The 27,289-nt window shown below is 41.7% G+C and overlaps 1 protein-coding gene across 4 annotated transcripts in view; it reads right to left on the bottom strand.

Moving 5' to 3' along the window:
• The window catches only part of kazna (kazrin, periplakin interacting protein a), a 98,543-nt gene that overhangs the window by 39,473 nt on the left and 31,781 nt on the right, over positions 1 to 27,289 (bottom strand). For 3 of the 4 annotated variants that reach the window (XM_030783749.1, XM_030783750.1, XM_030783752.1), the window contains exon 2: positions 4,212 to 4,316. In XM_030783749.1, coding sequence (XP_030639609.1) covers positions 4,212 to 4,316 — 105 coding nt within the window. Of the gene's footprint in view, positions 1 to 4,211; positions 4,317 to 13,206; positions 13,236 to 27,289 lie in introns of all 4 variants that reach the window. The other variant, XM_030783751.1, reaches the window with a different exon arrangement.

Below are 27,289 nucleotides of genomic sequence, written 5' to 3'. Positions count from 1 at the left end.
ACACCCAGATCTCAGACGCCTCTGCTCACCACAACTGTCTGACCTCTGAACCTGCTCCTCAGAGAAAGGTCTGAATTAGATTCTAAGACATCAGTGTGAAAAAAAAGATTTTTTTGAAAGAGCACTTAATGGTCATTACGACTTTTCCTTCATAAAACCAAACCGTCACTCAAAACCTTCTGCAGAACATTAAGCTACTGTCACCAGTATACAATCTTACTAATTAAACAATTCACTTTAATCAGCTAAAAATACATTTGAGAAGAATGTCCATAAGTATTTTGCTTAAAGGCTATCACGCCTGAATCGTATCTTAATTCCTACATATCTTACATGACTAAAATAAGCTGAGAACTGCATACTGTTGTTTACTAAATTGGGCAACAGCAGTTTATTCTCATAATACATTTAGTCTTTCTGCCTCTTTCTTTCTTTCTTTCTTTCTTTCTTTCTCTCTCTCTCTCTGTCTCTCTCTCTCTCTCTCTGTCTCTCTCTCTCTCTCTCTGTGTAGCTCAGTAATCCAGGACGTGGCTCATTGCACTGCCACTCAGCGGCTTGCCGGCCGCAAATCCTGAACGCCATCACGTCACCGTAGATTAGCCGCAAAAGAGCCCATTTAACGGCCGCTCCAGGAGCGGGGAAGCAAGGTATTAACGTCTGAATTGGCCTGTCACTTATGTGAGAGGCTACGGACAAGGTGCAGAAGGAGAAAAGGAAAGAGAGAGAAGATAGAGTGAAATCAATTGACTAGATATTACAGCTTCCGTAAAAACTCATCATGCTCTTGAGAGAAATTGCTCCTGGTTACTGATCCGGCATCAGTTTTCAAGTAAAAATAATGATCTAAAAGACTGATTTATGATCAGTATGGATAAGAAGGTTCTACTGACTGACATGAATCACAAGGGTCTTCACATAAAATGAAACAGTGTCTTTTCAGAGAACATGGTTCATAAGAAGAAGTAAAGGGAGATCAAAGTTGTACATCTTCTTAGTCAACCTGGGTCAGTGCAAAACGTTAAAAGAAAGCAGAGATAAATTAGGAAATGAAACCAGCAACATGAAGTGAATTAGTATTTTACCAAGAACATCACAGTATCAAGGAGTCCACAGCCTGTAATCCCCCCCAAAAAAAGCCAAATGAATTAACATCTGAACATCAGTGAAGACGCTGATCCCACAGAGGCTGCTGCTGCTCCACCTGCTTTTGTTCTTCTCCACAGACAATCCCAGGGTTCCCTGGCTAAGGTAAAAGGGCATGACCTCTGCCATACACAGATGTCAGTTATCTCCACCAGGGGTCATCTCCGGTCTATAAGAGAGAGAGAGACTTCTAGACACGAGGGGTCAAGACGCTTTAATAACGACACAGCAGCATGAAGGCGCCCAGGCCAGCGGTCAGGACTTTTTCAGCTGAAATAATGTTGAAGCTAAGCTTTTACAGGCCACGGGCAATCCAAACGTCATCCTGTCAGATGGAGAGGATGAGAAGTAAGGAAAGAGTGAAATAGGGGGAGAAGAGTGGGGGGCGGGGGGGGGGAGGGGTGAATAACGGGGACATTTCAGACACGTCGCCGTGTCAGGAGTGATGACGCTCAGCAAAGTGAGCCTCGTTCTCTCTCTCTTTTTTCCTTCTGTCACTCTATCTCTCTTTCCTTCTGTCTCTCACTCTCGCTCCGTCTTTCTCTATCGCTCAGAGTGGGCGTTGATAGGGCTGTCTCTGGGATCCAGTTCTCATTACATCTGCGCTTCCAATCAGAGTCCATGCCGCACAGTGGCATAAAAGCTCAAGCCGGGGGAACGTCATGCTCCGGTGCCCTCTAAAAACGAGTGCTTTTCTCTTTCCTCTCTCCTCCCCGCTCTCTCGTTGACTGTGGATAAGGTAGCAAACCTATGACATCATTCATATTTTTAAATATGACACCTGGGAGCTATAACTCATTACTCAACATGCAACACTGAGGAGAAGACTGTGTGTGTGCGTGTGTGTGTGTGCGTGTGTGTGTGTGGGGGTGTCTTTGTGTCTCTGCGCCTGTGTCTGTGTGTGTGTGTGCATGTTTGAAGCTTCCTGGTGAGATCTGAGATGAGTAATGTGATGTTGCTGTTTGTGGTGCAGGGAAACTCACTTTGGGTGATATATAAGACTTTTCCTGTAAGATGGAGAGTACAGGGATATTCCTGAGCTTGCACATTTTCACTGGCTGGGTCTGAATACGCAGTCTCCTGTTATTTAGACAGTACAGAGTGTGTGAATGTGTGTATGCATGTGTGTGTATGTATGTATGTGTGTGTGTGTGTGTGTGTGTGTGCGTGTGTGTGCGTGTGTGTGTGTGAGCAGCACTTAATATTCCATGCAGGCACAAATATCCATATTGTAGCCTATGTGTATGATGTATGAAGTGAGTGGTGTGTGTGTGTGTGTGTGTGTGTGTGTGTTTGTGTGTGCGTGCACGTGCGTGCGTGTGCGCATGTGCAGCCTATAAAGTGGAAACATGTTTTAAGTCTTGCTAGTTTGTCAGCTCTCCTATCTGTGAGTGTTTGAGGGCAGCAGAGCGAGGTAAAGCCTGCTGCTCAGATCAGTTCTGATGACAACAGTTAGAGCAGTCAGACAGAGACAACACTCAGCACTCTCACATCAACACAACACCCTCACACATCTCTCTGACACTAACACAACGCACTAACACAACACCCTCACGCTCACACCACCCTCTAACACTAACACAACACCCTCACACAACTCTCTAATACTAACACAACACACTAACACAACCCTTCAACCCTAACACAACATCCTGACACAACACTCTCACATCAACACAACACACTAATACAACGCCCTCACACAATCCACTAATATTAACACAACACACTAAGATAATCCCAACACACTCACACAACCCTCTAACTCTAACACAACACCCTCACGCTCACACCACCCTCTAACTCTAACACAACACCCTCACAGTCACACAACCCTCTAACTCTAACACAACACCTTGATACAATCCTCATACACTTACACAATCCTTTAACATTAACACAACACACTGACACAGGCCTTTCCCTTTCTCTTTACACACACACACACACACACACACACACACACACACACAAGCCTCTCATTCACACACAGACTTGAGGTATGTGTTGGCCCACTTTCCCAATCAGACAGAACATCTTATATGTAAAAGAAATGCAAAACAGCTTTATCCAGTTTTTAGCCCAAGACACCGGAAAAAGAAAAGGAGACAAAAGGAGACAAATTGTTTCACACAAAATATGTTGAAAATGACAATCTGATGAAACTGACATTTCATGAAAAATTACGGTAGAAAATAAACTTGTTTGACTCTTCATTAGCCCTAGCATGATTAGACTAACAATGGTAAGCAGTCACTTCAGCATATCGATTACAGCAGTGGTCTACACTTGTGCCAGTGATTCTTTTCAAATTAGGAACTGTGTATTGCATCCATTATCAATACAACAGACTGTGGATGAGGAGCTGAGAGGCTAAAAGGCTCCGTGGCTCCTCTGCTCCGTTTAACTGTCGGTGTTTCACAGGAGGCTTTTCTCACAGACATACACATATGAGAGAGAGAGAAAGAGACTTTTGGTCGGATTTCTCTAAAGCGGTGGGTTTCTTCCTCCTCAGCATCCATTCTGTCTCGGATCTATGTTGAGGCAGAGTAGACTTAGTCTTTCAGTCCTCGTCAGTAACCTGTCAAGCACTGATTCCCTGTCCAGATCCCCCCCACACACACAGACACTCAGACTCTGGCTGTCTTGGGGGTCTATATATGGAAGTGTGTGTGTGTATGTATGTGTGTGTGTGTAGGTGGGGGGTGGTGGTGGTGGTGGTGGGGTGGGGGGTGTCCAAAGCGTTTGCAGAATCTCCTCGTTCAGGGGCATAGAGAAAGCTAAACTAAACCCATCACTATAACTATATAACTCTAACTAGCACCTCTCTACCCTTAGAGCTCTGCTACCACAGCAGCAGGAACATGTCAGTCAAGCTCAGGGGTCTGTAAAAAAATAAAAATAACTCGAGAACGCCGATCAGGCCACATTTCAGCCTGCAGCACATCCGTACATTTCTATCACTGAAGGAAGTATGAAACTGATGACATACCTGGGAATTGGGGTTGAGCCCCAATCATCTCTGGGCCAAAGAGCCGTCATAGAAAAACAAGCCAGGAAGTTCTTACCTTTGTCTAAAGAGGCATCTGGAGTACCAAAGTCCATCAGGCTGCTGATGTTGGTTTTAAAGCAGACGTCTGTCACTGCTTTCTGTCTCGCGTGGATGGGAGACTCTGCAGGGAGAAGAGGACACGTTACTGACCTTGCCTTTTCCCTATGTTGCGTGGTGCGGGGCATGCTAGAAAACAACGAGGCGCAACGTGGATCACCTTCCATAGAAGCAGTTGAGGGACATTGATCCCAATTAAACATTTACCTCTTTGGCATCTGTGATTTTGTATGCTGTACAACACGTGCAAACACGTTGTTATTATTATTATTACTATTCTTTATCTAAGTACAATAGTAGTTTAGGTTACGTAGCGTGGCTGAGGTTTTCAGCTGATAGAAGATCCAATAATAAATACGCTGTGAAGCTCCATACAAAGGGGCAAAAGCATCAAATCTGTATGCAGGAATAGAAAGGACAGCTTTTAGAGCAGTCTGTTATCAGGACAGAATTGGATGGACCTTCTTTGCTTTGTTTTGACCCTTTTTTTCATTGGTGAGCACCACTTAGAGCCATCGTCTCAGATGAAATGAGAGTCCTGTCTCTCTGTTCTCTGTGCAGACTCTTGTAACAAGATCAGCAAACCTCGTTAATATCTGTACTTGAGAGCAGACATAGGGAGAAGTCAGACTGCTCTTTACCGGTGGAAAAACAACCGAACTGCCTGATATGTCTGTGCACTGCGGTTTAGGTCTGGTCGACCTATTAGGTCAAATAATGTCTGGGAATTTTTTTTTTCTTTCTTTCACTTGTTTTTTGAGAAATGAGAGAAAGACAGAGAGAGAGAAGGAGAGACAGAGAGAAAGAAACACAGACAGAAAGAGAGAAACAGAGAATGACAGAGAGAGAGAGAGAGAGAGAGAGAGAGAGAGAGAGAGAGAAAATCGATTTGTTCAAACAAGAGGCTTTTTTTTTGTGTGTGTTGTTGTTGGAGTGGAGGGGTCCAAAGTGATTGTTTTGTAATATGGTGTCTAAGATTGCTGTAAGGGAGGACCAACCACATTCTTTTTCTTTTCTTTTTTATTGCCCAATAGTTGTATTCCACAGCACTTGTGGAAGGCTTACGGAGGAGAGAAACTCATTCTCCCACGAATGGAGTTATTAGACAGCCTACTGCTGGGGCACTGCATTGTTTTCCAGGTCCCTCGGAGCAGACCTAGTGGATCAATGTCTCGATAGAGAAGCTGCCATGAGGCCGTATCGATCTCAGGGCTCAGACAGATCCTCGTTTTTTTTTGACCCAGATCCCGTTTAACAATGGTTTCAAACGAAACATTAAAAAGTTACAAACAAGCTTGGCCTCCTTTAGCATGAGTCATAGCATGAGTCACAACTTCACATGATCTGTGGGGTATTTCCATACTCTGGATTTAATGTGACTCAAACACTAAATATCCACGAGCGAGGGTTTCACAAAGATAAACAGACTTTCCTCACAAAGCATGAAGCTAAGCTTTGGACAGAATGAAGTTAACATTTTGTTTTTAATGCAGCGTGTGTGGAGGAGTCTTTAATGGAAGGAGTTTTTTTTTTTTTGTTCTTGGATCTGAGTTATGCATGAGCAATACTGCAAATTCCTCTTCTGAATTTTGTGATTTTTATCTTTTTATTTCTCTTTTAATCTGAAGAACACTGAAGTGTTTTTTCTCCTTTCAGCCTAATTTGCCCTCATATTTTAACACCCTCTCACGCAACTTGATACTTTTTTCCTTGCAACTTTTTTTTTTTCCTATCAACTTTTTGTCATATCCTCCGAGAGGAGATTTATATCCAAAATAAAGAAAATCCTTCTGGTCTGCCTCACTACTAAGCTCTTTGGTGGAGAAAGGTGAAAAAACAAAACAAGATTAAAAAAAAAAAGCTGTATTACTGAAAGATGTTTTCAAAATCTCTCTCTCTCTCTCTCTCTCTCTCCCTCTCTCTCTCTCCCTCTCTGCTCACAGTTATTTAGTGCAAATATGAAGGGTAGGGGGAATGGAATGTTCCTAATGTGAATTTTAGTCACTTTACAGAACAAAAATATACAAAAAGCCATTCAAATATGCTGCCTGTGTCAAGTTTGACAAAAAACTCCTTCACAACTCATTCAATGAGAAATTAACATGAAACTCTGTTTTCTACAGTCAGCTGTTGACTGTATAAGCCTTAAAACTTGGTGAAGTAGAATGGAGTAGAATAGAATAGGAAAGCGTGTCAAGATATTGTTAGCACAATGCAATATAAATCTCAGAGGTTTAGCAGTAACCTCAGCAGTAATTCATCATATCTCTGGAATTTAGCACAGAACGATTTAAGGATGGCTTACTCGTGGAGGCAATAATCAGTAGCACTGTATTACAGCACAAATGACCATTGCAAGTAAATGATGGCTGTTTTAGTTCATTTCTTTTTTACACCTATTTTCTCCTGTGTCTGGAACACCCCAATCTTCTGTGCTCAACTCTTGTACGGCTCCAAATAACACAACGCCTGCCCAAGATGAGGTGTGTCGATCTGTGAAGCACATCTTGGGTTAAAATCACGCAGGGCATGTGGTTGGTCATTTAGAACAAGCTGTCCAACCAAAAAAACAAAGCACCTGTGTACTTATTAAACAGTTTTTCTGCTAAACATTAACTAGTGTGAATTTCTTGAGCAGTGATTCTTTACTGATAAGGCACTTCCTTGTTAGCTAATAGATTCTGGAAGAGTGCGAGAGTGAAGTTTGATGAGAGAGTTATCTGTTGTTTTTTTTTTTATCAGAATGGCTTTACGAGGGAACACAAGCTCTGTGAGGGAAGATTATTGGGCTTTTCCCGCCTATGTCATTTCACATCCCTCTTTGACATCTTGTTTTGTGGAAAAGAAGGAACGAAAAAAAGCTAAACCCAACCGTCTCCTCATCCAAATGCTGCTCTTCCTCCATTAGAAAAATGATTTGTCTCGCATGACCGGACAATGAATTGTGGTATTCGTTCTACCTCTCACTGTCATTCTAAAGAGGACAGAAATGGGAAATGCTCACTTGTGGATGGGAAATCACTGGAGACAAACCAGTATCATCTGAGGTTTGATTTCACACACACTTTTAAGAACTTGTTATGAGTACTGTTAGTCAGCCGGTCTTTACACAATATCTCTCCCTCAGTGTTTTTTATATACTAGTCTATCAAGTGATAGTTTACACACATTAAAAATGTATTAAAAATTTAAAAAGTTATGCAGTTACATATTCATCATTATTTAGCCTGCCATAAACTTTGACCTCTGTCTCCCTCTCCATCTATTTCTCTCTCTTGTTGTAGCAGTCAGTCTCTCTCTCTCTCTCTCTCTCTCTCTCTCTCTCTCTTTCTCGCTCTCTCTATCTTGTTCTAATCCTGTCTCTCCCACTTTTTCTCTCTTGTATTAACACACACACACTCTCTCTCCCTCTCTCTCTTTCTGCTCTCTCTCTTTTGCCCTTCACTCTCCTTTTCCCTCTCTCACTTCCCTCTCTCCCCCTCTTTCTTTCTCTCTCTCTCTCTCTCTCTCTGATGCAGGTAGGCAGGTCCGGCAGGCAGGCTGTCTGTGTGTGTTCTCTTCAAGTGGCTGTCATATCCTCTCACCCAGCATGGCCTCCCCACACAAACAGCACAGCCTGTGCACTCACACCAGAACAACAAGTCAAGTAGAGCCAAAGCTGCTCTACACCCAGGACTTCCAGCACAACTGTGTGACACTTTCATTGTTACAAATACACTGTGGGTGCCCTGGCTCAGGGCACTTACAAAACTGAAGGTTCAAAAGGCAAAAAACTGTTTAATTTTGGTGGATAAACACTGTCAGCTTACCAGCTGGCCTCTGAAATGAGACTGCATTTCATTTGGGTTTTTCCGAATAATTTGACAATTACTTGTCTCCTCGACTTATCCAAGACAAAGGCCTCACTGGTTTATTCAAACTCGGTTTTTGGACCAATCCAAGAACCATGACCAAGACATAGAAGAGGCTTTATTTCACAATAAACAAATCAATTCCCTCATTTCTACTTCACACAGCATCCTTTTTTTTTCAAGTGAATATTTGCCGTCCTGTCCTCAGCAGGCTAATTTCACATTTTCCACTCTCTCTACCTCCATTCCTCTCCCTCGTTTTTGTATGTGTCTCCTTCATTTAATGAGATTTTAAAAGCCCAGACCTGGCCCAAAAAAAAAAATTTAAATAAATAAATGGTGAAATTCAAGCACAGCCTGTCTTGCTCTGCTTCACTGCATAGATATTCTTCGCTCGGAACGTGGAGTCCAGAGGTGTGCAGACTGAAAATAAAGAGGAGAAAAAGTTCTAATGAGGAAAAAAAAAAGCTTCATCAGGGGTCTCCAATGGTTTAAGTCTGCCATTTCCACCGAGACATCTGAAAGAGGGCCGTAATCAGGCTACTGTCACTCCCTCTATTCTTTCCCTGCCATGGTTTTTAATTGCATTGACATTCATGGCTTTTCTGGCTTCTGGAGCCCAGAGATAAAAACCCATCTCCTCAGTGGAGAAGCATTCAGCAAAGAGTGGACAGTCAAATGGAATCGCTCAGATGCCGGCATTAACTCAAGATGAGCCACGAACGTCTCTCTGATAAATCATCTGATGTGACCAGTCACTGAACCAGTCCCGTTCCGCTGGTTGTCCATTTTAAATGAGGAGGCAAGCCCAAGATAAAATGACCATTTTTTTATTATACAAACCACCTCCCATAACTTCTGCCAATTGTAGATCAGCTCGTGCTGAATCCCCCCTGTCATATTGAAGTCTTCTTCCCCGGTCCCGCCTACCTTTTTGGCCCTCTCCGTAAATCTGTCTGAATCTGAGCGGAATCTTATACTATTTGTTAAGAAGTCATGATGCAAGATTTTATTTCAGAGCAACATCTGTAGGAATGGACAAAGAGTCGAAATGGCCTCACAGGTAGAAATGGCCTTGGCGGTCTTATAAGTGGCAGAAAGTAAACGGCTGTTTGCGAATGCAGCCACTAATCTGCAGCCAACTCACACAAAACATTGAAAATCTATGAACCAGGAGTATCCGCAAACACACAGAAAGTCAATGTTGTCTTGTCTGCAACCGAATCAAGCTCCTTCAACACAGGAGCAAACTACCAAATAAATGCAAAGACACGCAAAAGAAATATGAGAGAGAGGGAGAGAGAAGAAAACAGTGGATGAATTACGCTCAGTATTGAAATTGAGAAATACTTGTTTACTTTTCTCCCGAGAAGTAGGCAGCGAGTTCCCTCAGCTCAATAACTCTGCATTAATGCCAGAATTGTATCTATTTTATCTGACGCCATTTTCGCTTATCTTGACACGTTCATGCATCATACCACTGTAGCTGATAATGAGAAATGTTCATTTATAGACTGAGTGATGAGACAGAAAGTCGACATTACAGCAGCGAGTGTGACTCTTACGTATCCTCACCCAGATATAGCCCATCACACTCATTAGATGTGTGATCAATTACTGATTAGTGGGTTATGAGATGGTGAGTGCGATCATGTCTTCAGTAGATTAAATAGCCTTGGTTTCACGCAACACAACTCGCTGCCAAAGGAATCCATCATGCTGCACTCTGGTCTGTTACAGTAAATGTTGCAATATTATTGGGCTGTATGAAAATGGAAGCGTTTTGTCAGCGGACTGTGAGAGAATTAAGAGCGTTGTTTTTTGTTTGTTTGTTTGTTAGATTAAGATAATAACATTTTAAACCGAAGCACTTGCAGTTAGAAGTTGAGATGCAGGGTAATGCACTGACACGAAAAAGAAGAAACAGAAGAACAACCTGAAGACAGATGGAAAAGAAAGACAGAAAGAAAGAAAGAAAGAAAGAAAGAAAGAAAGAAAGAAAGAAAGAAAGAAAGAACCTTTTCAAATGGACGTTATGCTTGTTGCCTTATATGGCTCTTTGTATTTATTTATGGCTTTTTAGAAGAGCATGTAAATTGAGGTGTGCTGAGGTGAAAGTGCTGTTAAGCTTTTAAAATAAAGGGGATAAGATATGTCAAAATGCCATCTCCCTATCCCCATGGAACCATGAATATAAATCAAACCTCCAGTGGAGGAGAGATATTTCTTTATTTAGTTAAAATTGGACTGGGCTATCTCATTCTACCACTTGATTGGGAGAGTAAGAGGTATGTGTACATTCTTCCTCTCCTCCCTTCCCCATTCTCTCTCTCTCTCTCTCTGTCTCTTTTTCACACTCTTTGTCTTTGTCTCCGTCTTCTCTCTCTCACAAACACACACACAGATCTCTTAAGTTCTGCTCAAACATAAGGGTGCAGGTTTTGAGCTTATGTATGAATGTGTGGCTTTATATATGACAATGAGTCCTATTGAGATAAAATTCAAAGGTAAATTCATGCTTGATTCACTTCACATACTCCTTCAAAAAGGAAGTAAAAGGAAATTTAATATTGTTTGACTCCTATTTATTCAGATAAATGAAAAAAAAATGTGTGTATATATATATATATATATATATATGCAAATATGCACCACACACTGACTTATGACAGCATTTAAACAAAAACAAAACAAAACAAAACAAAACAAAAAAAACACAGAGGGGCCATTGAGCATGATTTTTTGAAGGGCCTCCAAGCTGCAAGCTGGGGTGAGAGTTTGGGGAGTCGGGGGATGGGAGGGGGGACCAATAATGTAGCATCTCTGTGGCGACCTGTGTTTTAGTGCCTTGCTCAAAGGCACAGTAGCAGCAACCAAAGGAGGGGCAGAGAGATTAGCACCAGCAGAATCAAGCCCTCCAGAACCAAGTCAACATCACTCGGTACCCTGCCCTAGAGTCAGATCAAGTGGTGTGGAGCCCTGACGCACCGAAACAATCCAAAGTCTGATTTTTTTTCCCCAGCTAGAAATCAAAATTGAGCTGAAATTACGAGTAGATGAGTCAAGCACTTTGTAAAGATCATCTGAACCTGTCACTCCATCCAACAGAAACACTCTAAAAAAAAAAAAAAAATTCAGTTTCACTACCTCAGTCTGGCCACATAATTTCTTTTGTATTATAATGAGATTCATAATGAATGTTACATCTTAGCCAGGCATCTCCTTCAAAGAATTTCCTGTAGTGAAGGCCAAAAACATAGGCTAGTAATCTGAGGGCCTTGGAATGATGAACAACTCGAGGAGAGAGAGAGAGAGAGAGAGAGAGAGAGACGAGAGGGGGACAGACTGGCTCATGGGCTCCAGAAAAGGATTGAGATTGAATAACAGAGGGAAGGTAAAAAGGTGATGGAAATGAAGAGGGATTTCACCTTAAGTTCTGTTCTTTCCCTGCAGGGAAGAGACCGATGACAATCTGTGTACGAAGGTCCAGCACTGAGGCTACATCAGAGAAGTGAGAATTTAATGAGGCAGCTTGGACTAGAAGAGTGATGGAGTGCTTATAGACTGCAGCACTGCCCCGGCCTCTGTGACAATTCAAATCTCATATCGCGGTTTAAATCTACCCAGTGTCTTTCCCTGTTTTCCTCCAATCCCTCCTGAATCACACTATTTTTCCACAAAGTTATTCTGCCAAAGGCACTTATTTGCCACGGAACAGACCACGCTTTTACATTACAGCACGAAACTATGATCTTATTATACTTCTAATAGGCCTACACTTGTACTCCCTCTCTATATTGTGAAAATTGCACTTGATGCCCAGATCCAGAGGTTTACAGGTTCATTGACACAGGACTGACAGTTAACTACGCTCAGCTTATAATGTAACGCGAGACAACGGCAGAGCCACAGCAAACCTGACTTTTTTTTTTTTCTCCCATGCTACACACCCTCGTGAATCACCTCAAAAATACATTAAATCCTTTCAAATCCTCAAACACACACGCCGCTGCGTTTCTCCTCTCCATCACCAACCGGCCGTGCTAATGCAGACATTAGCATAATGGGAACAAATAGCGGCAGACTCGCCCTTCTGAGCCTGCCGCGAGCTAATGGTGGAGTGTATCGCGGGAGCGCCAGTGCTCATTGTCTCTCTTCGGGGAACACTCCGGCATCAGACCGCGCTGATTGCAAGAGCCGAGCTGAGATTGGCGTGAATGCGGAGGCTCACAACGGTGACAGATTATGGTAAAAATGCATTCGGGAAAAAAAAAAAAAAAAACACAGCGTGCTGCTGCCGCTTCGAGGCCAGAATTTTTCAGTTTTCATTTATCGAGGGGAGAGGAGTCTGAGGGCTTAATAGTGTGACAACGCTGGTGACCTTGAGAATACGTCACAGTTTGTGAGATTGATAGGTTGAAAAATATGACTTGACATTCAAAATTCGTGGATCGACGGCATCGTAAAATTCATTTCAGTTTGTAAAGAATGGGAGTGGGTGTGCATTTGGGTCAGTTATTTATTTATTTATTTATTTAACATAGACTTTGTGTGGAAACCTGAGTCAACACAACTCACATTCCACTAAAGTATCCATGCAAGAGAAGCTTAGGTCATGTAAAGATGTTATAGCATGTTTTTACCCTTTGACCTCAGCGGGAGGAAAGGTCAGGTTCTGGCATGCTGTCACAGCAAAAATATAAATGTAGCATTTAAAGATTATTCGTTCTCAATCCTACACTTTCCCCCCTCAGGAAATCTGAGCTGAAGATGGTGAAATTACTGAAACTTATGATAAACTGGTCATTAAAGCAGTCTGTACATGGCAAGCATAACAAGTTTGTAGATATATCTCCAGTGGATTAAATCAGCAAAATAAACTTCAGGACTTTGAGCAGTGTTAGAAGAAGTACAAAATGCTGACTACCATAAATACTTGTTTTATCAAACATTTCCAGTTCCACAGTGCCTCCATATGCTCTAAAAGACCAACGCCAGAGACTAATAAAGCACTTCTACCAAGCTGAGAGAGACAAGCTGGATGACCTGAAATGTCAAACAGGAGCTGTTAGCTCTTGAAATCAGTAAGTGTTGAGTGTGTGCGTGTATGTGGGTGTGTGTGTGTTTGTGTGCTTGGGTACGCACGTGAGTGTGTGATCTTTGAATGAGCATATTCCGCCCTTTGGGTGTACTGAAAAAACTTCCGGCTGAGCGCGGCAGGACAGACATCAACACCCACTTCCCCTCCTGACATTCAGGCTGGTCTCCCACCGTGCGACGCTGAGAGGACACCCTCTCAACGCTCACAAAAACCAAATCCTGCCTGCTATGTTAAGCATGTTCGTATCAGCTCAACATCCAGAGGCCCCTGCGGTAGCGCTGCCTCCCCTGTCCCGCTGAGGGTCTGGGCTTAACCAGCACGGTTCTTTTCATTCCCAGACCCGTGGGTCAAACGGGCAGCCGGCATCGCTCTCGCACGGGTTCCTGTGTGCTCGTACAGAGGAGCCGACGTCTCCGGCCGCGGTTGCCGTTATAAAAGATGAAAATATAGTGCCGCTCAGCCAAAGAAAAATGGGAAAGTTTGCCGTGAGCGGTCATAAGCTGCGACGAGAAGCTCAGGTCGAGTTTTTGCTTTTAGGTTGTGAAAAAACATGAGAGAACAGAAGCTATGTATGGCTAACATGGCCCCCACTGACCTGTGCTTTCACCACAGAGACGAGACGGGGACGTGGGCATTGACTCAGTAGACAGACACTCTCCTAAAGAGGTAATGAGAGTATGAGGAGAACAACGTTGTGTATTGACTGGCCATTCTACAGGGTAGTGTATGGCCTATGTGAGTTATCACCGTCGCTGTTGCTTTTCTATCTGTCAGTGCTCTGTGTGTGTGTGTGTGTGTGTGTGTGTGTGTGTGTAAGAGCTCTGTGTTGGTTTTCACTATTGGATTCTCCCCTTAATTAGAGCTATTTTTGAAAGAGGCAGGGAACCTGTCAGCCAAGTGATTATTTAGCCAGAAAAAGGTGTGTGCCTGCATGTGTGTTTGTGTGTGTGTGTGTGTGTGTGTGTGTGGTCTGACAGAGGAGTCTGGAAGCAGCTGCAAAGATTTCCAAATAAACTGACCACAGAAAAAGGTCAGTGTTTGAAAATGAGACCATGTACTTGGGAGCTATGCGTTTGTTCTCTCCATAACCATACACAAATTCTACTAGAGAGAAACATATTCATGAATTAGTTTTGCCTCTATGAACTAAACAGTCTTTTAGAAGAGCTTCAAGATAAAAACAAAAAAGACCTCCTGACTAAAGTTGCATTAGTCTCATCAGGATGACAATTTCTGTTCATTTATTTATTCATTTAGATAGATGGAAGTCGTTCTGAATTAAAAAAGAAAAAAAAAAACTTTTCATCATAGGCCTGTGAGCACTTTTCATCACAGGCCTGTGATCTCAAAACAATTCCGAAATAAAAAAGTGAGTTAGATTGGTGGAGTAGTTTTAGGACTACTCTCATTCTCTAACACAAAGCATTGTGTGTATGTGTGTGTTGATGTGTTTAAATTATGAATGGGTGTTAGACCAAGGAAGTAAAGAGTGAACTAGACGAATGATGTAAAAACTCAGTCTTCCCTGCTCTTCTCCTCTCACTCTGTTTTCTAATACTGACAGGTTTTTTTAAACCGTTACAACACAGTCTTCAGAAAGCAGATTCAAGGATGTATACGTTTCCCGTTAAATCTCAAACCTCCACAAGTCCAATCAGAACCTGCCTGTCAGCCTTTGAAACAGAATGTAAAATTGCCTTAGTGCCACAGTGGAATGTGCTTTATATGTTTATTGATTTATTAATGGGCAGCGAAAGAGAGCACGTCAGGTGGAGTGGGGTATAAGGATGATGAAATTGACAGAGCAGGAGATGATGAAGACAGAAAGAGAAGCGAGGGAAAGAAAATGGTGGTAACAGGTGAAGAGAGAGAGAGAGAGAAGGTGAGGTGAGGGAGAGAAATAGCTTGGAGGGTGGTTAAAATAACGACAGAATGAGAAGAAATGTGAAATTCAGTGACAGACAACTGCAGCAATCATAGTCAAATTACAGGGGAAAAGTCTTGCTAAAATGCTACTGAGCAAAAGCCAGTGCCAGTGAACACGAATTCACCAAAAACCCCCCCCAAAAAACAAACAAACAAAAAAAAAAAACAGTTAAACCAGAGAAGACACACTTCCGACCACTACCCTCAACATCAGCATCCGGCGTGTGCGTTAGACATACCATTAGAGGTACTGTTCCAACATAATAAATATTTGATAGACTAATATTTAGTCCACTTCAGTTATGGACTTCACTTATTTCACTCACTGTCTCATATATTATGCTAAACAAATCCAATAAACCACTTTAAGTTCATTTTCTTTACCAATCAAACCATATATTCAGGAGTTAGAAATAAATATTTGATGACCTGAGGTTTGCTGGCTCTTCTGTTTCATACATGTCTTTTCTTTTATTGACTGCTCCACGTGAGAACAAACTGCAGTGCATTGTCTGTACAGAGAAGTATGCTAGCTGCTCCTAATAAGTTCAGTTACCAAGCCTCTGTTAGGACCGATAAACAACAACAACAACAACAACGACAAGCACAATCTTGTTGTCATTTACCACATTTTAAAGTACAGTTAGCATCCTAAAAATACTTGTTGCATTGGAAACAGCTTTCTTCAACAGCAGAATGAGTGATTGTGGTGATATACCACACAATCCTAAAGACAGTAACACCATTTATCCGGTCTTCGAGATGGATCCACAATTCATTTTCTCCCCTCAGTTAAAGAAAAAAAAAGGCTGAATATGAGGCTGGGAAACAAATTTTTTTCCCCTTGAAAATTACGCTGTTTGAATCCAGATCTAATAAGACAAATGTGTCATGTCTGTGCTGAAGAGAAGAGAAAGTACAAAAAACTTTTGGTGAAATGCCATGAAAGTTTGAGGACAAGATAGAGCAGAGTGTTCCTGAAAGCCATGGAAAAACAGAGTTTTAGGACTTGTTACTTCATGCTGTTCTTGAATATAAGATGGGAACATTTGTAAGGTCATAACGGAGCATACAGGAAATGTCACGTCAAATGTTCTCTTCAAACTGTGACAAACTTATTAAGGGCTAAGAGCTTTGAGAGACAGACAGAGAGGGATAGAGAGGGAGAGACACAGAGAGACAAACAGATAGAGAGAGAGGAAGAAAAAGAGAGAGAGAGAAGACAGGTAGGACATACAGTAGGATGTACAGAACATAATTAATCAATAGCCCACATTTTTTTCACTGTGGAACATTCTGGAATGTCCAAAGCAAGATAAGGATGCCAGAAATTCATCTAAAGGTATTTGAAAATGTGGTGAGTCATGTTTTCACCTGCATGTCCAACAGCACATATACTTTGACAAAGAGTTGTCAAGAAGTTGTCGAGAAAGGTAAAAAAAAAAAGAAAAGAAAAAGAAACATCATAAAGTGAATATGTTGAGCTCTAGCTCATCCATTTGTTGGTGGAATGGCACAAACTTTTACGACCTTTACCTAACTTAAGCTTACCTGTATTGTATTTGAACTTTCATTCCATTTATTCTATTGTACAAGTAACCAGAGGATTCTGTCTTACTTTTGTTTCCTTACAATACTGGTTGATGTACGTGAGTGACTGCGGACAAATTCATATTGTGAAATGAAAAATAAGCCTTTCTTACCTGAAGGGCATTTTCGGAGCAGACACAGGACAGCATTGGAACGAGAGAGAGGGAGAGAGAAAGAGAGAGAGATTTTTACAAATTGTTTCCACCAACATTCTTTGGAATTACTTAGCATTTCAAAAGTACGATATAATCTTTTTATTTTGTTATGAGACCTCTCTGTCTCTGTCTACGACTCTGTCTCTTTCTCTGTTTCATACACACACACACACACACACAAAGGAGAGAGCTGTCAGGGTTGTATGGATAATGAAGAGACAGCTAAATTAAATATGTGAGACAGATCATAGCACAAGATTTGTTGTATTAGAGTTCATTGATTTTTCCCTCTACATGATAAAGAGACAAATAGCACCAAAAAGGAGGTAACTGACCATCCTGTAAGATCCATCTGCAAATGCATCAACATACAGGGTATACTTTTCTATTTTTCATAATGCTGCTCAAATGTGTCTATTTCTACTCCAGACATTGTACGTTTTGATGTCAGATTGACAAAACTATTTACTCATCTCTGCTAATTGCAGTGGAACCCCCCTCCCCCCATGTTGTGGGTAGAGACCCTTCAGGGGACCAGTGATGGAAGCTGTCATTTGCATGAGTCAGACGTGAGAGGATGGTTTCAGAGATAGGCTAGACACTCTGACCTTTCAGACCTAGCCTCCGATGAACGCTCATGCTGAGTAAACATGAGTTACAATGAGGTAGAGAGAGAGAGAGAGAGAGAGAGAGCATGTGATGTACACTCTTTGACTTTTAACCTTGTCAAGAGCACATTGTCTCCGTGATTTCCAAATTGCTTCTGCTGTCTAATTTACCCCTGCCTCAACAAATATGAACAAGCAAATACTTACACACACACACACACACACATACACACACACACACATACACAAATATCTATGTCTGCTCATTTCTTTTAATGTTAATTTAAAGTTTAAACAGAATCTCAGGAAAAGCTGATGTCATTGAATAATGTATGTATGGAAATAACCCACCACAACAGGATACCTGCAGTGCACTGCACCACAGTTTTGGTTGGTAGCAACCTAATGCAGATCACATTGTACAACCATGAAACAGATAGAAATATGGACATACAAACAGAGACATAAAGCACATATGTACCAGTGTTCCGGGCACACATGAGAAGAAGACACTCCTAACAAGGTCTGAAGTCAACTTTCACCAGCCCTACCTTAACTGGACATAAATCAACATGATGAAAAGTCTGGGCGACCCAAATTGCTCCGAGAGGGGGAGAGAGAGAGAGAGAGAGAAAGAGAGAGAGAGAGAGAGAGAGGGAGAGAGAGGGACTGCGGACGCTCCTGACTGTCCCACATTCACAACCACCAATCAGCACACGCACACACACGCTTGCACACACACACACACACACTCCCAGGTCATTTCACGAGGGCCTGCTAAAAAAAGCCCTGCTAATTTCACCCGCATCCTGAAACAGATACCTAAAGCTGCCCGCCACCCTGGCCACATTCCTCCTCTGCAGACAGACCAATCTCAGAGCCCAGGCTCTGACACCATGTCTCTCCTCTGAACGTAATGTAATAATAATAATATAATGATAAAAACCTAATACTCCACTGTATAAAGGATTAAAATAACTCTGCTATATATTTTCTACTTTGGTACCCTATTTCGAGACACGAAGTGATTTAATTTCCGTTTTGTATGTGTTGAGCAAGCAGTTTTCAATGTGCTTTTGTGATACATTACGAGGAGAGAAAAACCAAGGATGTTTTTTTTAGGATTCCTTCTGGCATTCTTATTTCCTACTAGTCCCTCATATGATGTATAATAACATGAATGCTGCTATTTATACGACACACTGGTTGAGAGTCTTGCTTCCTGGACCTTGTCTGAGAACTTGCTCTTGAGTTAGTTTGACATTGAAGATCTATTACAAGTGCTAACTGCCAAGAGCAATATGAAGGCTTTCGTTCAAATTAATTATTGTTGGCATATTAAATAAGTCATTGCAACGTGATTTAAATATAACTTCCCCAGCATCATATCGGTGAATCATGTCAGCATGTCTCATTCAGCATGAATGACAGCACGCTTCTCCTCTAATGCCGGAGAGAGAAACGTGAAGGGAAAACAAGAGCATAGATGGACAGAGAGGTAAAATGCAAATGAGAAAAGGAAAATGAAGAGAAAAGAGAACGGAGGAATGAAGGGGAAGAACGGATCCCTAAGAGGACGGCCATCTGGCCCGTTCTCTCTCTCTCTCTCGGTCTTTCTCTCTCTCTCTCCCTCCCATGTTGAGCTTGTAAGGAGCACTGACCCACCTCTACCATCTTTACCCTGAGTCTTGTCCGATGCTCTTTAAACCCCTCTGATTCACAGAATGATGGACAGAAGTAAGGAGAGAAGAAAGAGAGGAAGAGTGGATAGTGGAACAGATGAATGCGTCGGATATGCTACATGTCCTCCTTAGCCGATTCCCCCCATCTCACTCTGTCCAACATACTTTATTATATTTATTGATTATGCATATATTGGGAACCCCACATACCACTTGGAGACATTTTATATATATATAGAATGTGTGTGTGTGTGTGTGTGTGTGTGTGTGTGCGTGTGTGTGTATCCCCTCAGAGAAGCTTAAGAGAAGTTGTGCCATGTTACCTCTTTATTTTCTTATTTCACTCCCTAATGAGAGAAGTTCATGAGCATTGGAATTTTTCTTCATTAGGTCTCTGAGTCATACTGTGAGACAAGATTTCATGTTCTGTGCATTGCCAGTGTTCAAGCATCTTCCTTTTCCTTAATGATAACTGTCTAAACATCAAAAGCTTTGCCCATTAGTTCTTAAAGACCCAAAACATAGATAAACTAATCCAAATCTAACAGCAATCGCCAGCATCTCATTTTGTCTTTCATGTAGACCTAGGTCAAATTTAAAGTCATTTGAAGTCTTTGAAGGGTTGGCTTGGTCCTACTTACTCAGAATAGAATTTATATCTGTGTTCTGTTTCCTGGACAACTGAGCTGGATGAGTAAGGACTGTAACTTTGACTTTGGTAGAGACACTTAATGGTGGTTTTTTTTTTTATGAATGAAAAATACCACAGATGCTTAAACCAAGCCAGACTGATGTGTCTGGTCTGTAAATTAATTGGCTGTCGTGAAATGAAGTGCCCTTGCTGCTGTAAGGGTACCAGTTTTCTCTCCTCTGTGGGTATTACATTGGGAATGGCCTTCTCCCACAGTTGGCCTCATTAACTATTGGAAACAGATGTGCTATCAATATAAACAAGCAGAGGGCCCTGATCTTTAGAGATCATTAATCCCTAACTGCAGTCACACACACACACACACACACAGAGGGGGGTGGCAAATCTTCTCCACCAGGACCGAATCAGGGAACTTTTGTGAATCTATGAGGGTACTGAAACTCACACACACACACACACACACACGCACACACACACACACACACACACACACACCTCGGATTTCTATCCATCTTAGGCGCTTTTTTTATTGAAAAGGCAGATGAGACAACAGGGAAAAGTAGAGCAAAGAGCAGAGATCCTGGCCCATATCTGCTTTTATCATATATGACACACCCCTGCAGCATCCCAGTACACCTGAGCCACAGTCTGAGAGACTACAAGAGAGAATCAAAGGCTGAAAGAAAAAAAAGAAGGGGAAAAAAGCCACTATAGTTCCTTCTGAAGAGGCAGTGGAGAGAAACAGCTACAGGTGAACCATAGGGCCAGAGGAGTGTTTCAGACTTAAAGGTGAAGTTATACAACACTTGAACCTAGATGACAGGTGACAGACAGGTCTACCAGGGGGCTTTTCCTCTCTGCCTACACTGGAGCAGTTAAACTAAGAAATAACATGCCAAGTATCTCCTGTGTGATGAAAAATAAGAGAGAGAGAGAGAGAGAGAGAGCTTAATTTAAGCTGTTAAAACAAATATTCAGGCGCTGAATCCCAAATATTGGTCTAGGTTCATGTTAAAAGTAATATTAGGATTTTCTTTGTCTCCCCCATCTTGTCCATTTTATGATCACTGACTGAGTACAAATGGACTGAGATTTTCAGATAATGCTGGATGTGAAGGGATTCACCTCGTGTACCCTTGATGCATTCCACATTACTGGAACAATGAACAGAGTGTGGTCTTTCTTTAATAAAAATCTTCACGAAGTGACAGAAAGAGATAAAGCACGTGTCAAAGTCAGACACTGATACACTGAAGACCAACCAATCAAGTCGTCAGCATTGTTAAAACAGCACAAAGCACACACCATAAATCTTACAGAGACTTAGCTTTGCTTTAACTGACGTGTCACAGTAAGCCTAATACTAAAACTGTCCATTCTGAACGTCAAACTAAGCTGAAAAATAAGATTCTGATATTTCTTTTTTTTTTCCACCCAGGAGATTTCACAAGCTTCTCGTCTGAACAGACGTAACAATCCATATCGGGGGGGGGGGGGGGGACCAGCCTTCAAAGCGCAGCACTGTGGGTTTTACAAATCACACTGAAAAAGGTAGGAGGTTGATTAAAGGCCTATCTGAGGGTGAGTCAGAAATGGAAACAATGGTAGGTAAACAACATCCTCTGGTTGCAAAAATGAAATTTTGTGGACAAGGCCACGCCAACAAACTGTAGAACATACCGAGCAGTAAGATCAGTGCAAACCTTAAAACGGGTGGCCCAGCTTGCCATCATCACTCAACTTTTCATTCTGTTGTACGGAGAGAGTGATGTGGAGAATCCAGGATTCTCATGTTCAGAAAGCCTCCTCAAAATGTCTGACAGTGTGTTTGAAGTGTTCTGACATCACCGCGGGATGTCGTGTCCTCATGGGAGGGGGGGCGAATTCTGTATTTCTTGTTCTGCCACCATACTTCTGAAAGTCAGAGGAAAGCCTTTCTGTTTGAAAAACCAAAATTCCTGAAGGCCTGAACAGCACTGAACAGAAAGCAAGGGATAAAGAGAGAGAGGAAGAGAGAGAGAGAGAGAGAGAGAGAGACAGAGACAGAGAGAGAGAGAGAGAGCATCACAAAGAAAATACCCTTTAATACCAAAAGTATTCTGCTCTGAATGAACTCTACTCCTCTAGCCAGCTTGAGGAAGCCCTCTCAGTGCACCTCAATTATCCAACACTGCTTCCTACATCTCCTCGGTGTTGCAGCATTCTAAATTTGAATACAGTTGTATGTCTAACATCGGGAAATTCAATATCCTCTCGTTGCTGGCTCTAAATATTTGTTCTCTAACATTCTTCAAAATGTATTGCAAGTTTGCCTTGGATGGCACAATTTTGGTGATTGAAAAATTCTCTGCTTCGATGCAAAACTGTTTGTACTTCCCCCGTGTTCAATTTCGTTCTATTAGATGGCAATTTGCTTGACAGATTGCTTTCTGCAATGCATGAGGACACATAGGGTTTTGTTTATGCCAATGATACAGACTCAGAAACTGTGAATGGCAAAGGAAAGAAGAGCAGGAACTGTTTTCTGTAGCACATTGCATACAAATAACCCAAACTGAGAGAAATCTTAGCATTGTGTGTGTGTAAAATATGTGTTTAAAAAAAAAAAATCATGTGTCTTAATTATGAAGCTTAGTTATAAACTAACATTTGCTTGGTAGCCAAATCTTTATTTGTTACTGAAAATATCTTACAAACAACAGGGAAAGTTGTTTTTTTTCTCTTAGAAATATCTTAATGTGTGAGAGAAAACAGATTTTTATTTTTCCCATTCTAAACCTTCAACTTTTACACTGTGCCTGAAACTTCTGTTATCTGTCATCACCAAATGGTTTCTTTCTTTCTTTCTTTCTTAAATTCAGCTCTCAGACTTATTAAAATGCAATCTGAGTTTAGGCCTTTATATCAGCGAACACATCAACGCTCCAAAAAGAGAACGCTCCCTCATGGACAACGGGTCAGGGAGTGTAAGATGAGAAACTATACCGAAGACTGCAGCTGTTTAATGAACTGCTTTGCAACGTCCATGCATTTTCCAAACGCCATTCCACTGAAGTTAAATAACGTAACACGCCGGCGAGATCAATAGCGAAGACGGTCGGTTAAAAACAGTATATCAGCTTTCTTTACTGATGTTGTCTTACTGCGACGACTGCAACAATATTGGCGCTGATGTTTTATGACGGATGGTCAATAGTGATTTGGTCCTTTTGACGTTCCATAATGAATAGCATAAGATCTTGGCTCTCATCGTTGCTTCTCTGTGCCTATGACAAATGTGGCACCATCTCTCCAAAGGCGGCTTTTTAAAAGATTCTTACATCGATTATTTTCCTTTTGCTCACAGTCACAGTCGCGGTGACTGGACAGGCATAAGGGGAAGCGAGAAGAGGAGGATACGAATAGCGCAGTGAACCGCTTTTCCTTATGGAACAAATCTAAATCACGAAGATTGTTTACGTGACAGGAGAGGTAATTATATATAAGGGCGAGAAACCTAACCACAGAGTGTCAGAGTATCAGCAATGCGCTATAGCGATCTAAGGTGTGAACTTTTGGAACGTGAAAAATTAGCTGAGCTAACCTCATTTGTCGCCGCTTTATCATGTAGAACAGCAATAGAACACTGTCTCCGGTTGGCCGATGAATGACTGAAACTTTTGCCTTGGCAGTGGACTTCTGTGATTAGTACGGCTCGTTTGAAGGGAGATGAAACAGCGATTTTCATAAAAGAAGTAAGAAGCTATAATGTGTAAAATAAGAAACTGGAAAAATGAAGAGATTTAAAGATGAAGTGGTGCTTGATGGTTAAGAACTCTCAAAATTGAGCTAATACCATGTGAGATATGAGTTTAACCACCAATTTCCTCTCTCTCTCTCTCTCTCTCTAACACACATTCATTTCCTATGGATGTAACATGACCATCTTCACACATACTTGCTGTGAAAGAAAACAGATGGAGTGAATCTCTTGATTCCACAGTATTCAGTTAAACCCAAGTTAAAAGAGAGTGTGCACAGGTATATCATCACAAGTGCACTCTGTGTTCTGTTAGAATGGCATAGATTACTTTGATGTTCTGCCTGTGTGGTGCTACGTGCAGTTACACTTTAATCATAAATATTTAATACTACTCATTTTCATGGTTGAGTCATAGCACAAAACAACATCAGCAGCAGTAGCAGCAGCAACAACAACAACAACAACAATAACAGCAGTAGCAACTATAAACAAAACAAACAACCAAAAAACATAGCGCTGCAACAGGTAGATTTCACTGATCTAATCTGGACTCGAAAAGTAAACTCGGCAATTAAACTCTGGTTTTCATGTATGAATATGAATACTTTGTAAACAGTATGACTTCTGTTTCTTTTCTCTGCATCACAACAAGAACAAAGGAGATCATGTCAAGAGAAGATTTGTGTTCAGGTCACAGCTGTAGCCAGAGACAATGAGATTGGTTTTTGCTGGAGCTCAGCTGTCCATTGGGAGATATGGACCCTCTGGACAGAGCAAGGCCAGAAGCAGACCCAGCTGTCTCTTTGGTAAGATCTCATTAATTATTCCACAAATTTGAGAAATTTCCACATACACTTGTCCATTTCACCTGACCCCCATCCCCCACCCCTGTCTTTACAAATTGAGTATGGCATAATGGATGACATATTCCAAAAGGAAATGCGTAAATAAATTTGACCCAAGAAAGTCTTGTCTATATATAATGTGTCTAGATGTGATTACAGGTAAAACACCCTCACCTGGGTATTTTGATACGTGTCTATAGGTAACTTTGGTTTTCCCTGATGCTTATTTATTTATTTAATTATGTATGTATTTATTTATTTATTTATTAGGGTAACACATTCACTTGGAGCAAGGACATATTGAAACTGTCCATTCACAGCAACATCACATTAAGCAAAAGGATGGCATATCACCCTTGTCAGTATTCATAAGCCAAGAGTCTCATCACTTAGGCCTCCGCCTGAGTTTGTGAACAGGAGAGAGAAGAAAGGTAAAGTCCATTGCTGACTTGGTTTCATGCACGCTGTCTACGCTATCAATGTCATTTTTTTTTGTGCAGAGAGAAAGAACATGAATGGGAATGTGTCTGTGACTCTTCATTAGGAATGAACATCTCCGTCAATACTTCAGGGGTGTCTTGTCTTTTATTTTTGGAGCAGCGCTGATACAGTTCCCCTGCATGTGTGAGAAAATCTGAGCGGTGTAAGAGAGGTCAGTCTCTGCCTCTAGCCTACATTAGAAACTAATGTTAAAACAGAACGTCTTTTAGAGAGAGAGAGAGAGTGTGTGTATGTGTGTGTGTGTGAGGGAGAGAGAGAGTGTGTGTGAGAGAAGAAAGTGTATGTGTGTGCATGTGTTTAAGTGAGAGAGACAGAGAGAGTGTGTGAGAGAGATAAAGAGTGTGTGTGTGTATGTGAAAGAGAGTGTGTTTCTATGTGTGTGTTTGTGTGTGTATGAGAGAGAAAGAGACAGAGACAATGTGTGAGAAAGAAGAAAGAGTGTATGTGTGTGTGCATGTGTGAGAGAGAGAAAGACACAGAGTGTGCGTGAGAGAGACAAAGAGTGTCTGTGTATGTGAGAGGGAGTGTGTTTCTGTGTGTGTGTGGGGGGGGGTGTTTGTGTGTGAGAGAGAGAGAGAGTGTGTGTGAGTGTATGTGAGAGAGGGTGTGTTTCTGTGTGTGTGTGTGAGAGAGAGAGACAGAGAGAGTGTGTGAGAGAGATAAAGAGTGTGTATGTGTGTGTGTGTATGTGAGAGAAGTGTGTGTGTGTGTGAGAGAAAGAGAGAGAGAGAGAAAAAGAGAGAGAACCTGGCAGGATGTACAAAGGGCCAAGAGCAAGGTTGATTATTCAATTATATGTTTTCCAAGTGATGACTTGATCTCAGAGGCAGAGCGAACCCTGACTACTAACAGGTATCTATCAGATAAATATGACCTTCCGGCGTAACAGCCTCTCTCTGCAACTGTGTCATAGGATATCTGCCAAGATGGGACTGTAAAACCAAAATGACATGTCCGCTCTAACGTAACACAAGCAAACAGCCAAATTCAAATTATGTTAGAGAGCACACAGACTAAGACTCATTCTAATGCCCTTAGTGAAGCATGTATAGATGTTTTTATATGAAACCAACAGTGTAAAATTTATTCCAGAACTTTCTCAGTTGATAAGAATGAAGCAGAGATTTAGAGAATGATATAGTCGTAACACGACACTCTGAAAGGGTGAGAAGATTGAGAGAGAAGGATGAGAGAGAGAGAGAGAGAGAGAGAGAAGCCAGTTAGAATGAGGGTAACACAGCTAGCAACCAAAAATATCTGCATTCAGATCGTGCAGCACTGATTGTGATAAGGGGAAAAGTGCGTGCGCTGTCATAGCGAAGTTCAGATTGAGATAGATAGAGAAATCCCTGGTTATAAATCAGAGATAGAAAAAGATCAAGGAGGGGAAAAAAATGAAAGAAAAAAAGAACATTATTGTCTGAGTCAAACAAGAGATTTACAGTAGGGCAGGGCAGGAATTTCACAAACGGCACCACAGCCATGGCCGTCGTTGCCCCTCTCTCTGGGCCTGACGGCTCCGCACGACTGCGAAAATCGCATGTTCACTGGCCACTGTGGCCTTGGTGCCCTGCACGACTGCCTTCATTTTGTTTTCTGCTTAATGAAGCCGACCGATTCGCCGATTTTTTTTTTTTTGTCTGCCCCACTCCTGTCAAAAAGATTCTCCCCGGCATCAGAACTGTGCGCAAAGACTCTAGAGTGCCTCACGGCGCTCACCTTTGATTGTTTGTAATCAATAACATGCAAGTGTGACGGAATCCTGTGTTACGTTTGTGAAGTCGTCTTTGATGTGGCGTGGCAAGTGACAGTGTGCGTCAAAAGAAGACCAAAGGAGTAACAGTCGGCAATCAAAAACAAGACAAGGTAAGAAATTTAGATACATATTCAGCGAGTAGGCTTTGGAAATCAATATATAACAGAGCTATATTGTCAGTGATCCATTCCCTAACGAGATTCACAATTACAAGCTGGGTGCACTGTCCTGGGATAAACTCAGCATCAACACCTGTTAGTTTATACGAAAAATTTATTATGAGGTACTGAAATGTGTCTGGGGTAAAAACTTTAATGAGGACAAGAGTTAAAATGGCCCCAAGTCTTTCTGAAAGGTCATCTGAGGAAACCCAGAACGCAGACATTGGCTAACGCAGCCAAACGCATGCCTTTAATTACCAAATGAATGCATGACTGGATTCCCCCAAAACAAATTGGCAGATAAGCCGATGCATTTTTCTTGTTTCCACCAATAACGAACTGAGGCCAAGCTGATGGGCTCCATTAACTCTCATTCAGTAGTTTCATAATCTGTCCAAAAGGGCAGAGGGACAACAAACAAAGGTGGCAATTACGAGCCGGAACGGCCGGCTCTTTAATGAGCGCCG

The sequence above is a fragment of the Chanos chanos genome, chromosome 9 (assembly GCF_902362185.1).
Source record: "Chanos chanos chromosome 9, fChaCha1.1, whole genome shotgun sequence".
In the NCBI taxonomy this organism is placed as follows: Eukaryota; Metazoa; Chordata; class Actinopteri; order Gonorynchiformes; family Chanidae; genus Chanos; species Chanos chanos.
Note: the sequence above shows the minus strand (reverse complement) of the source record. Positions and strands in the feature narration are given on the sequence as shown.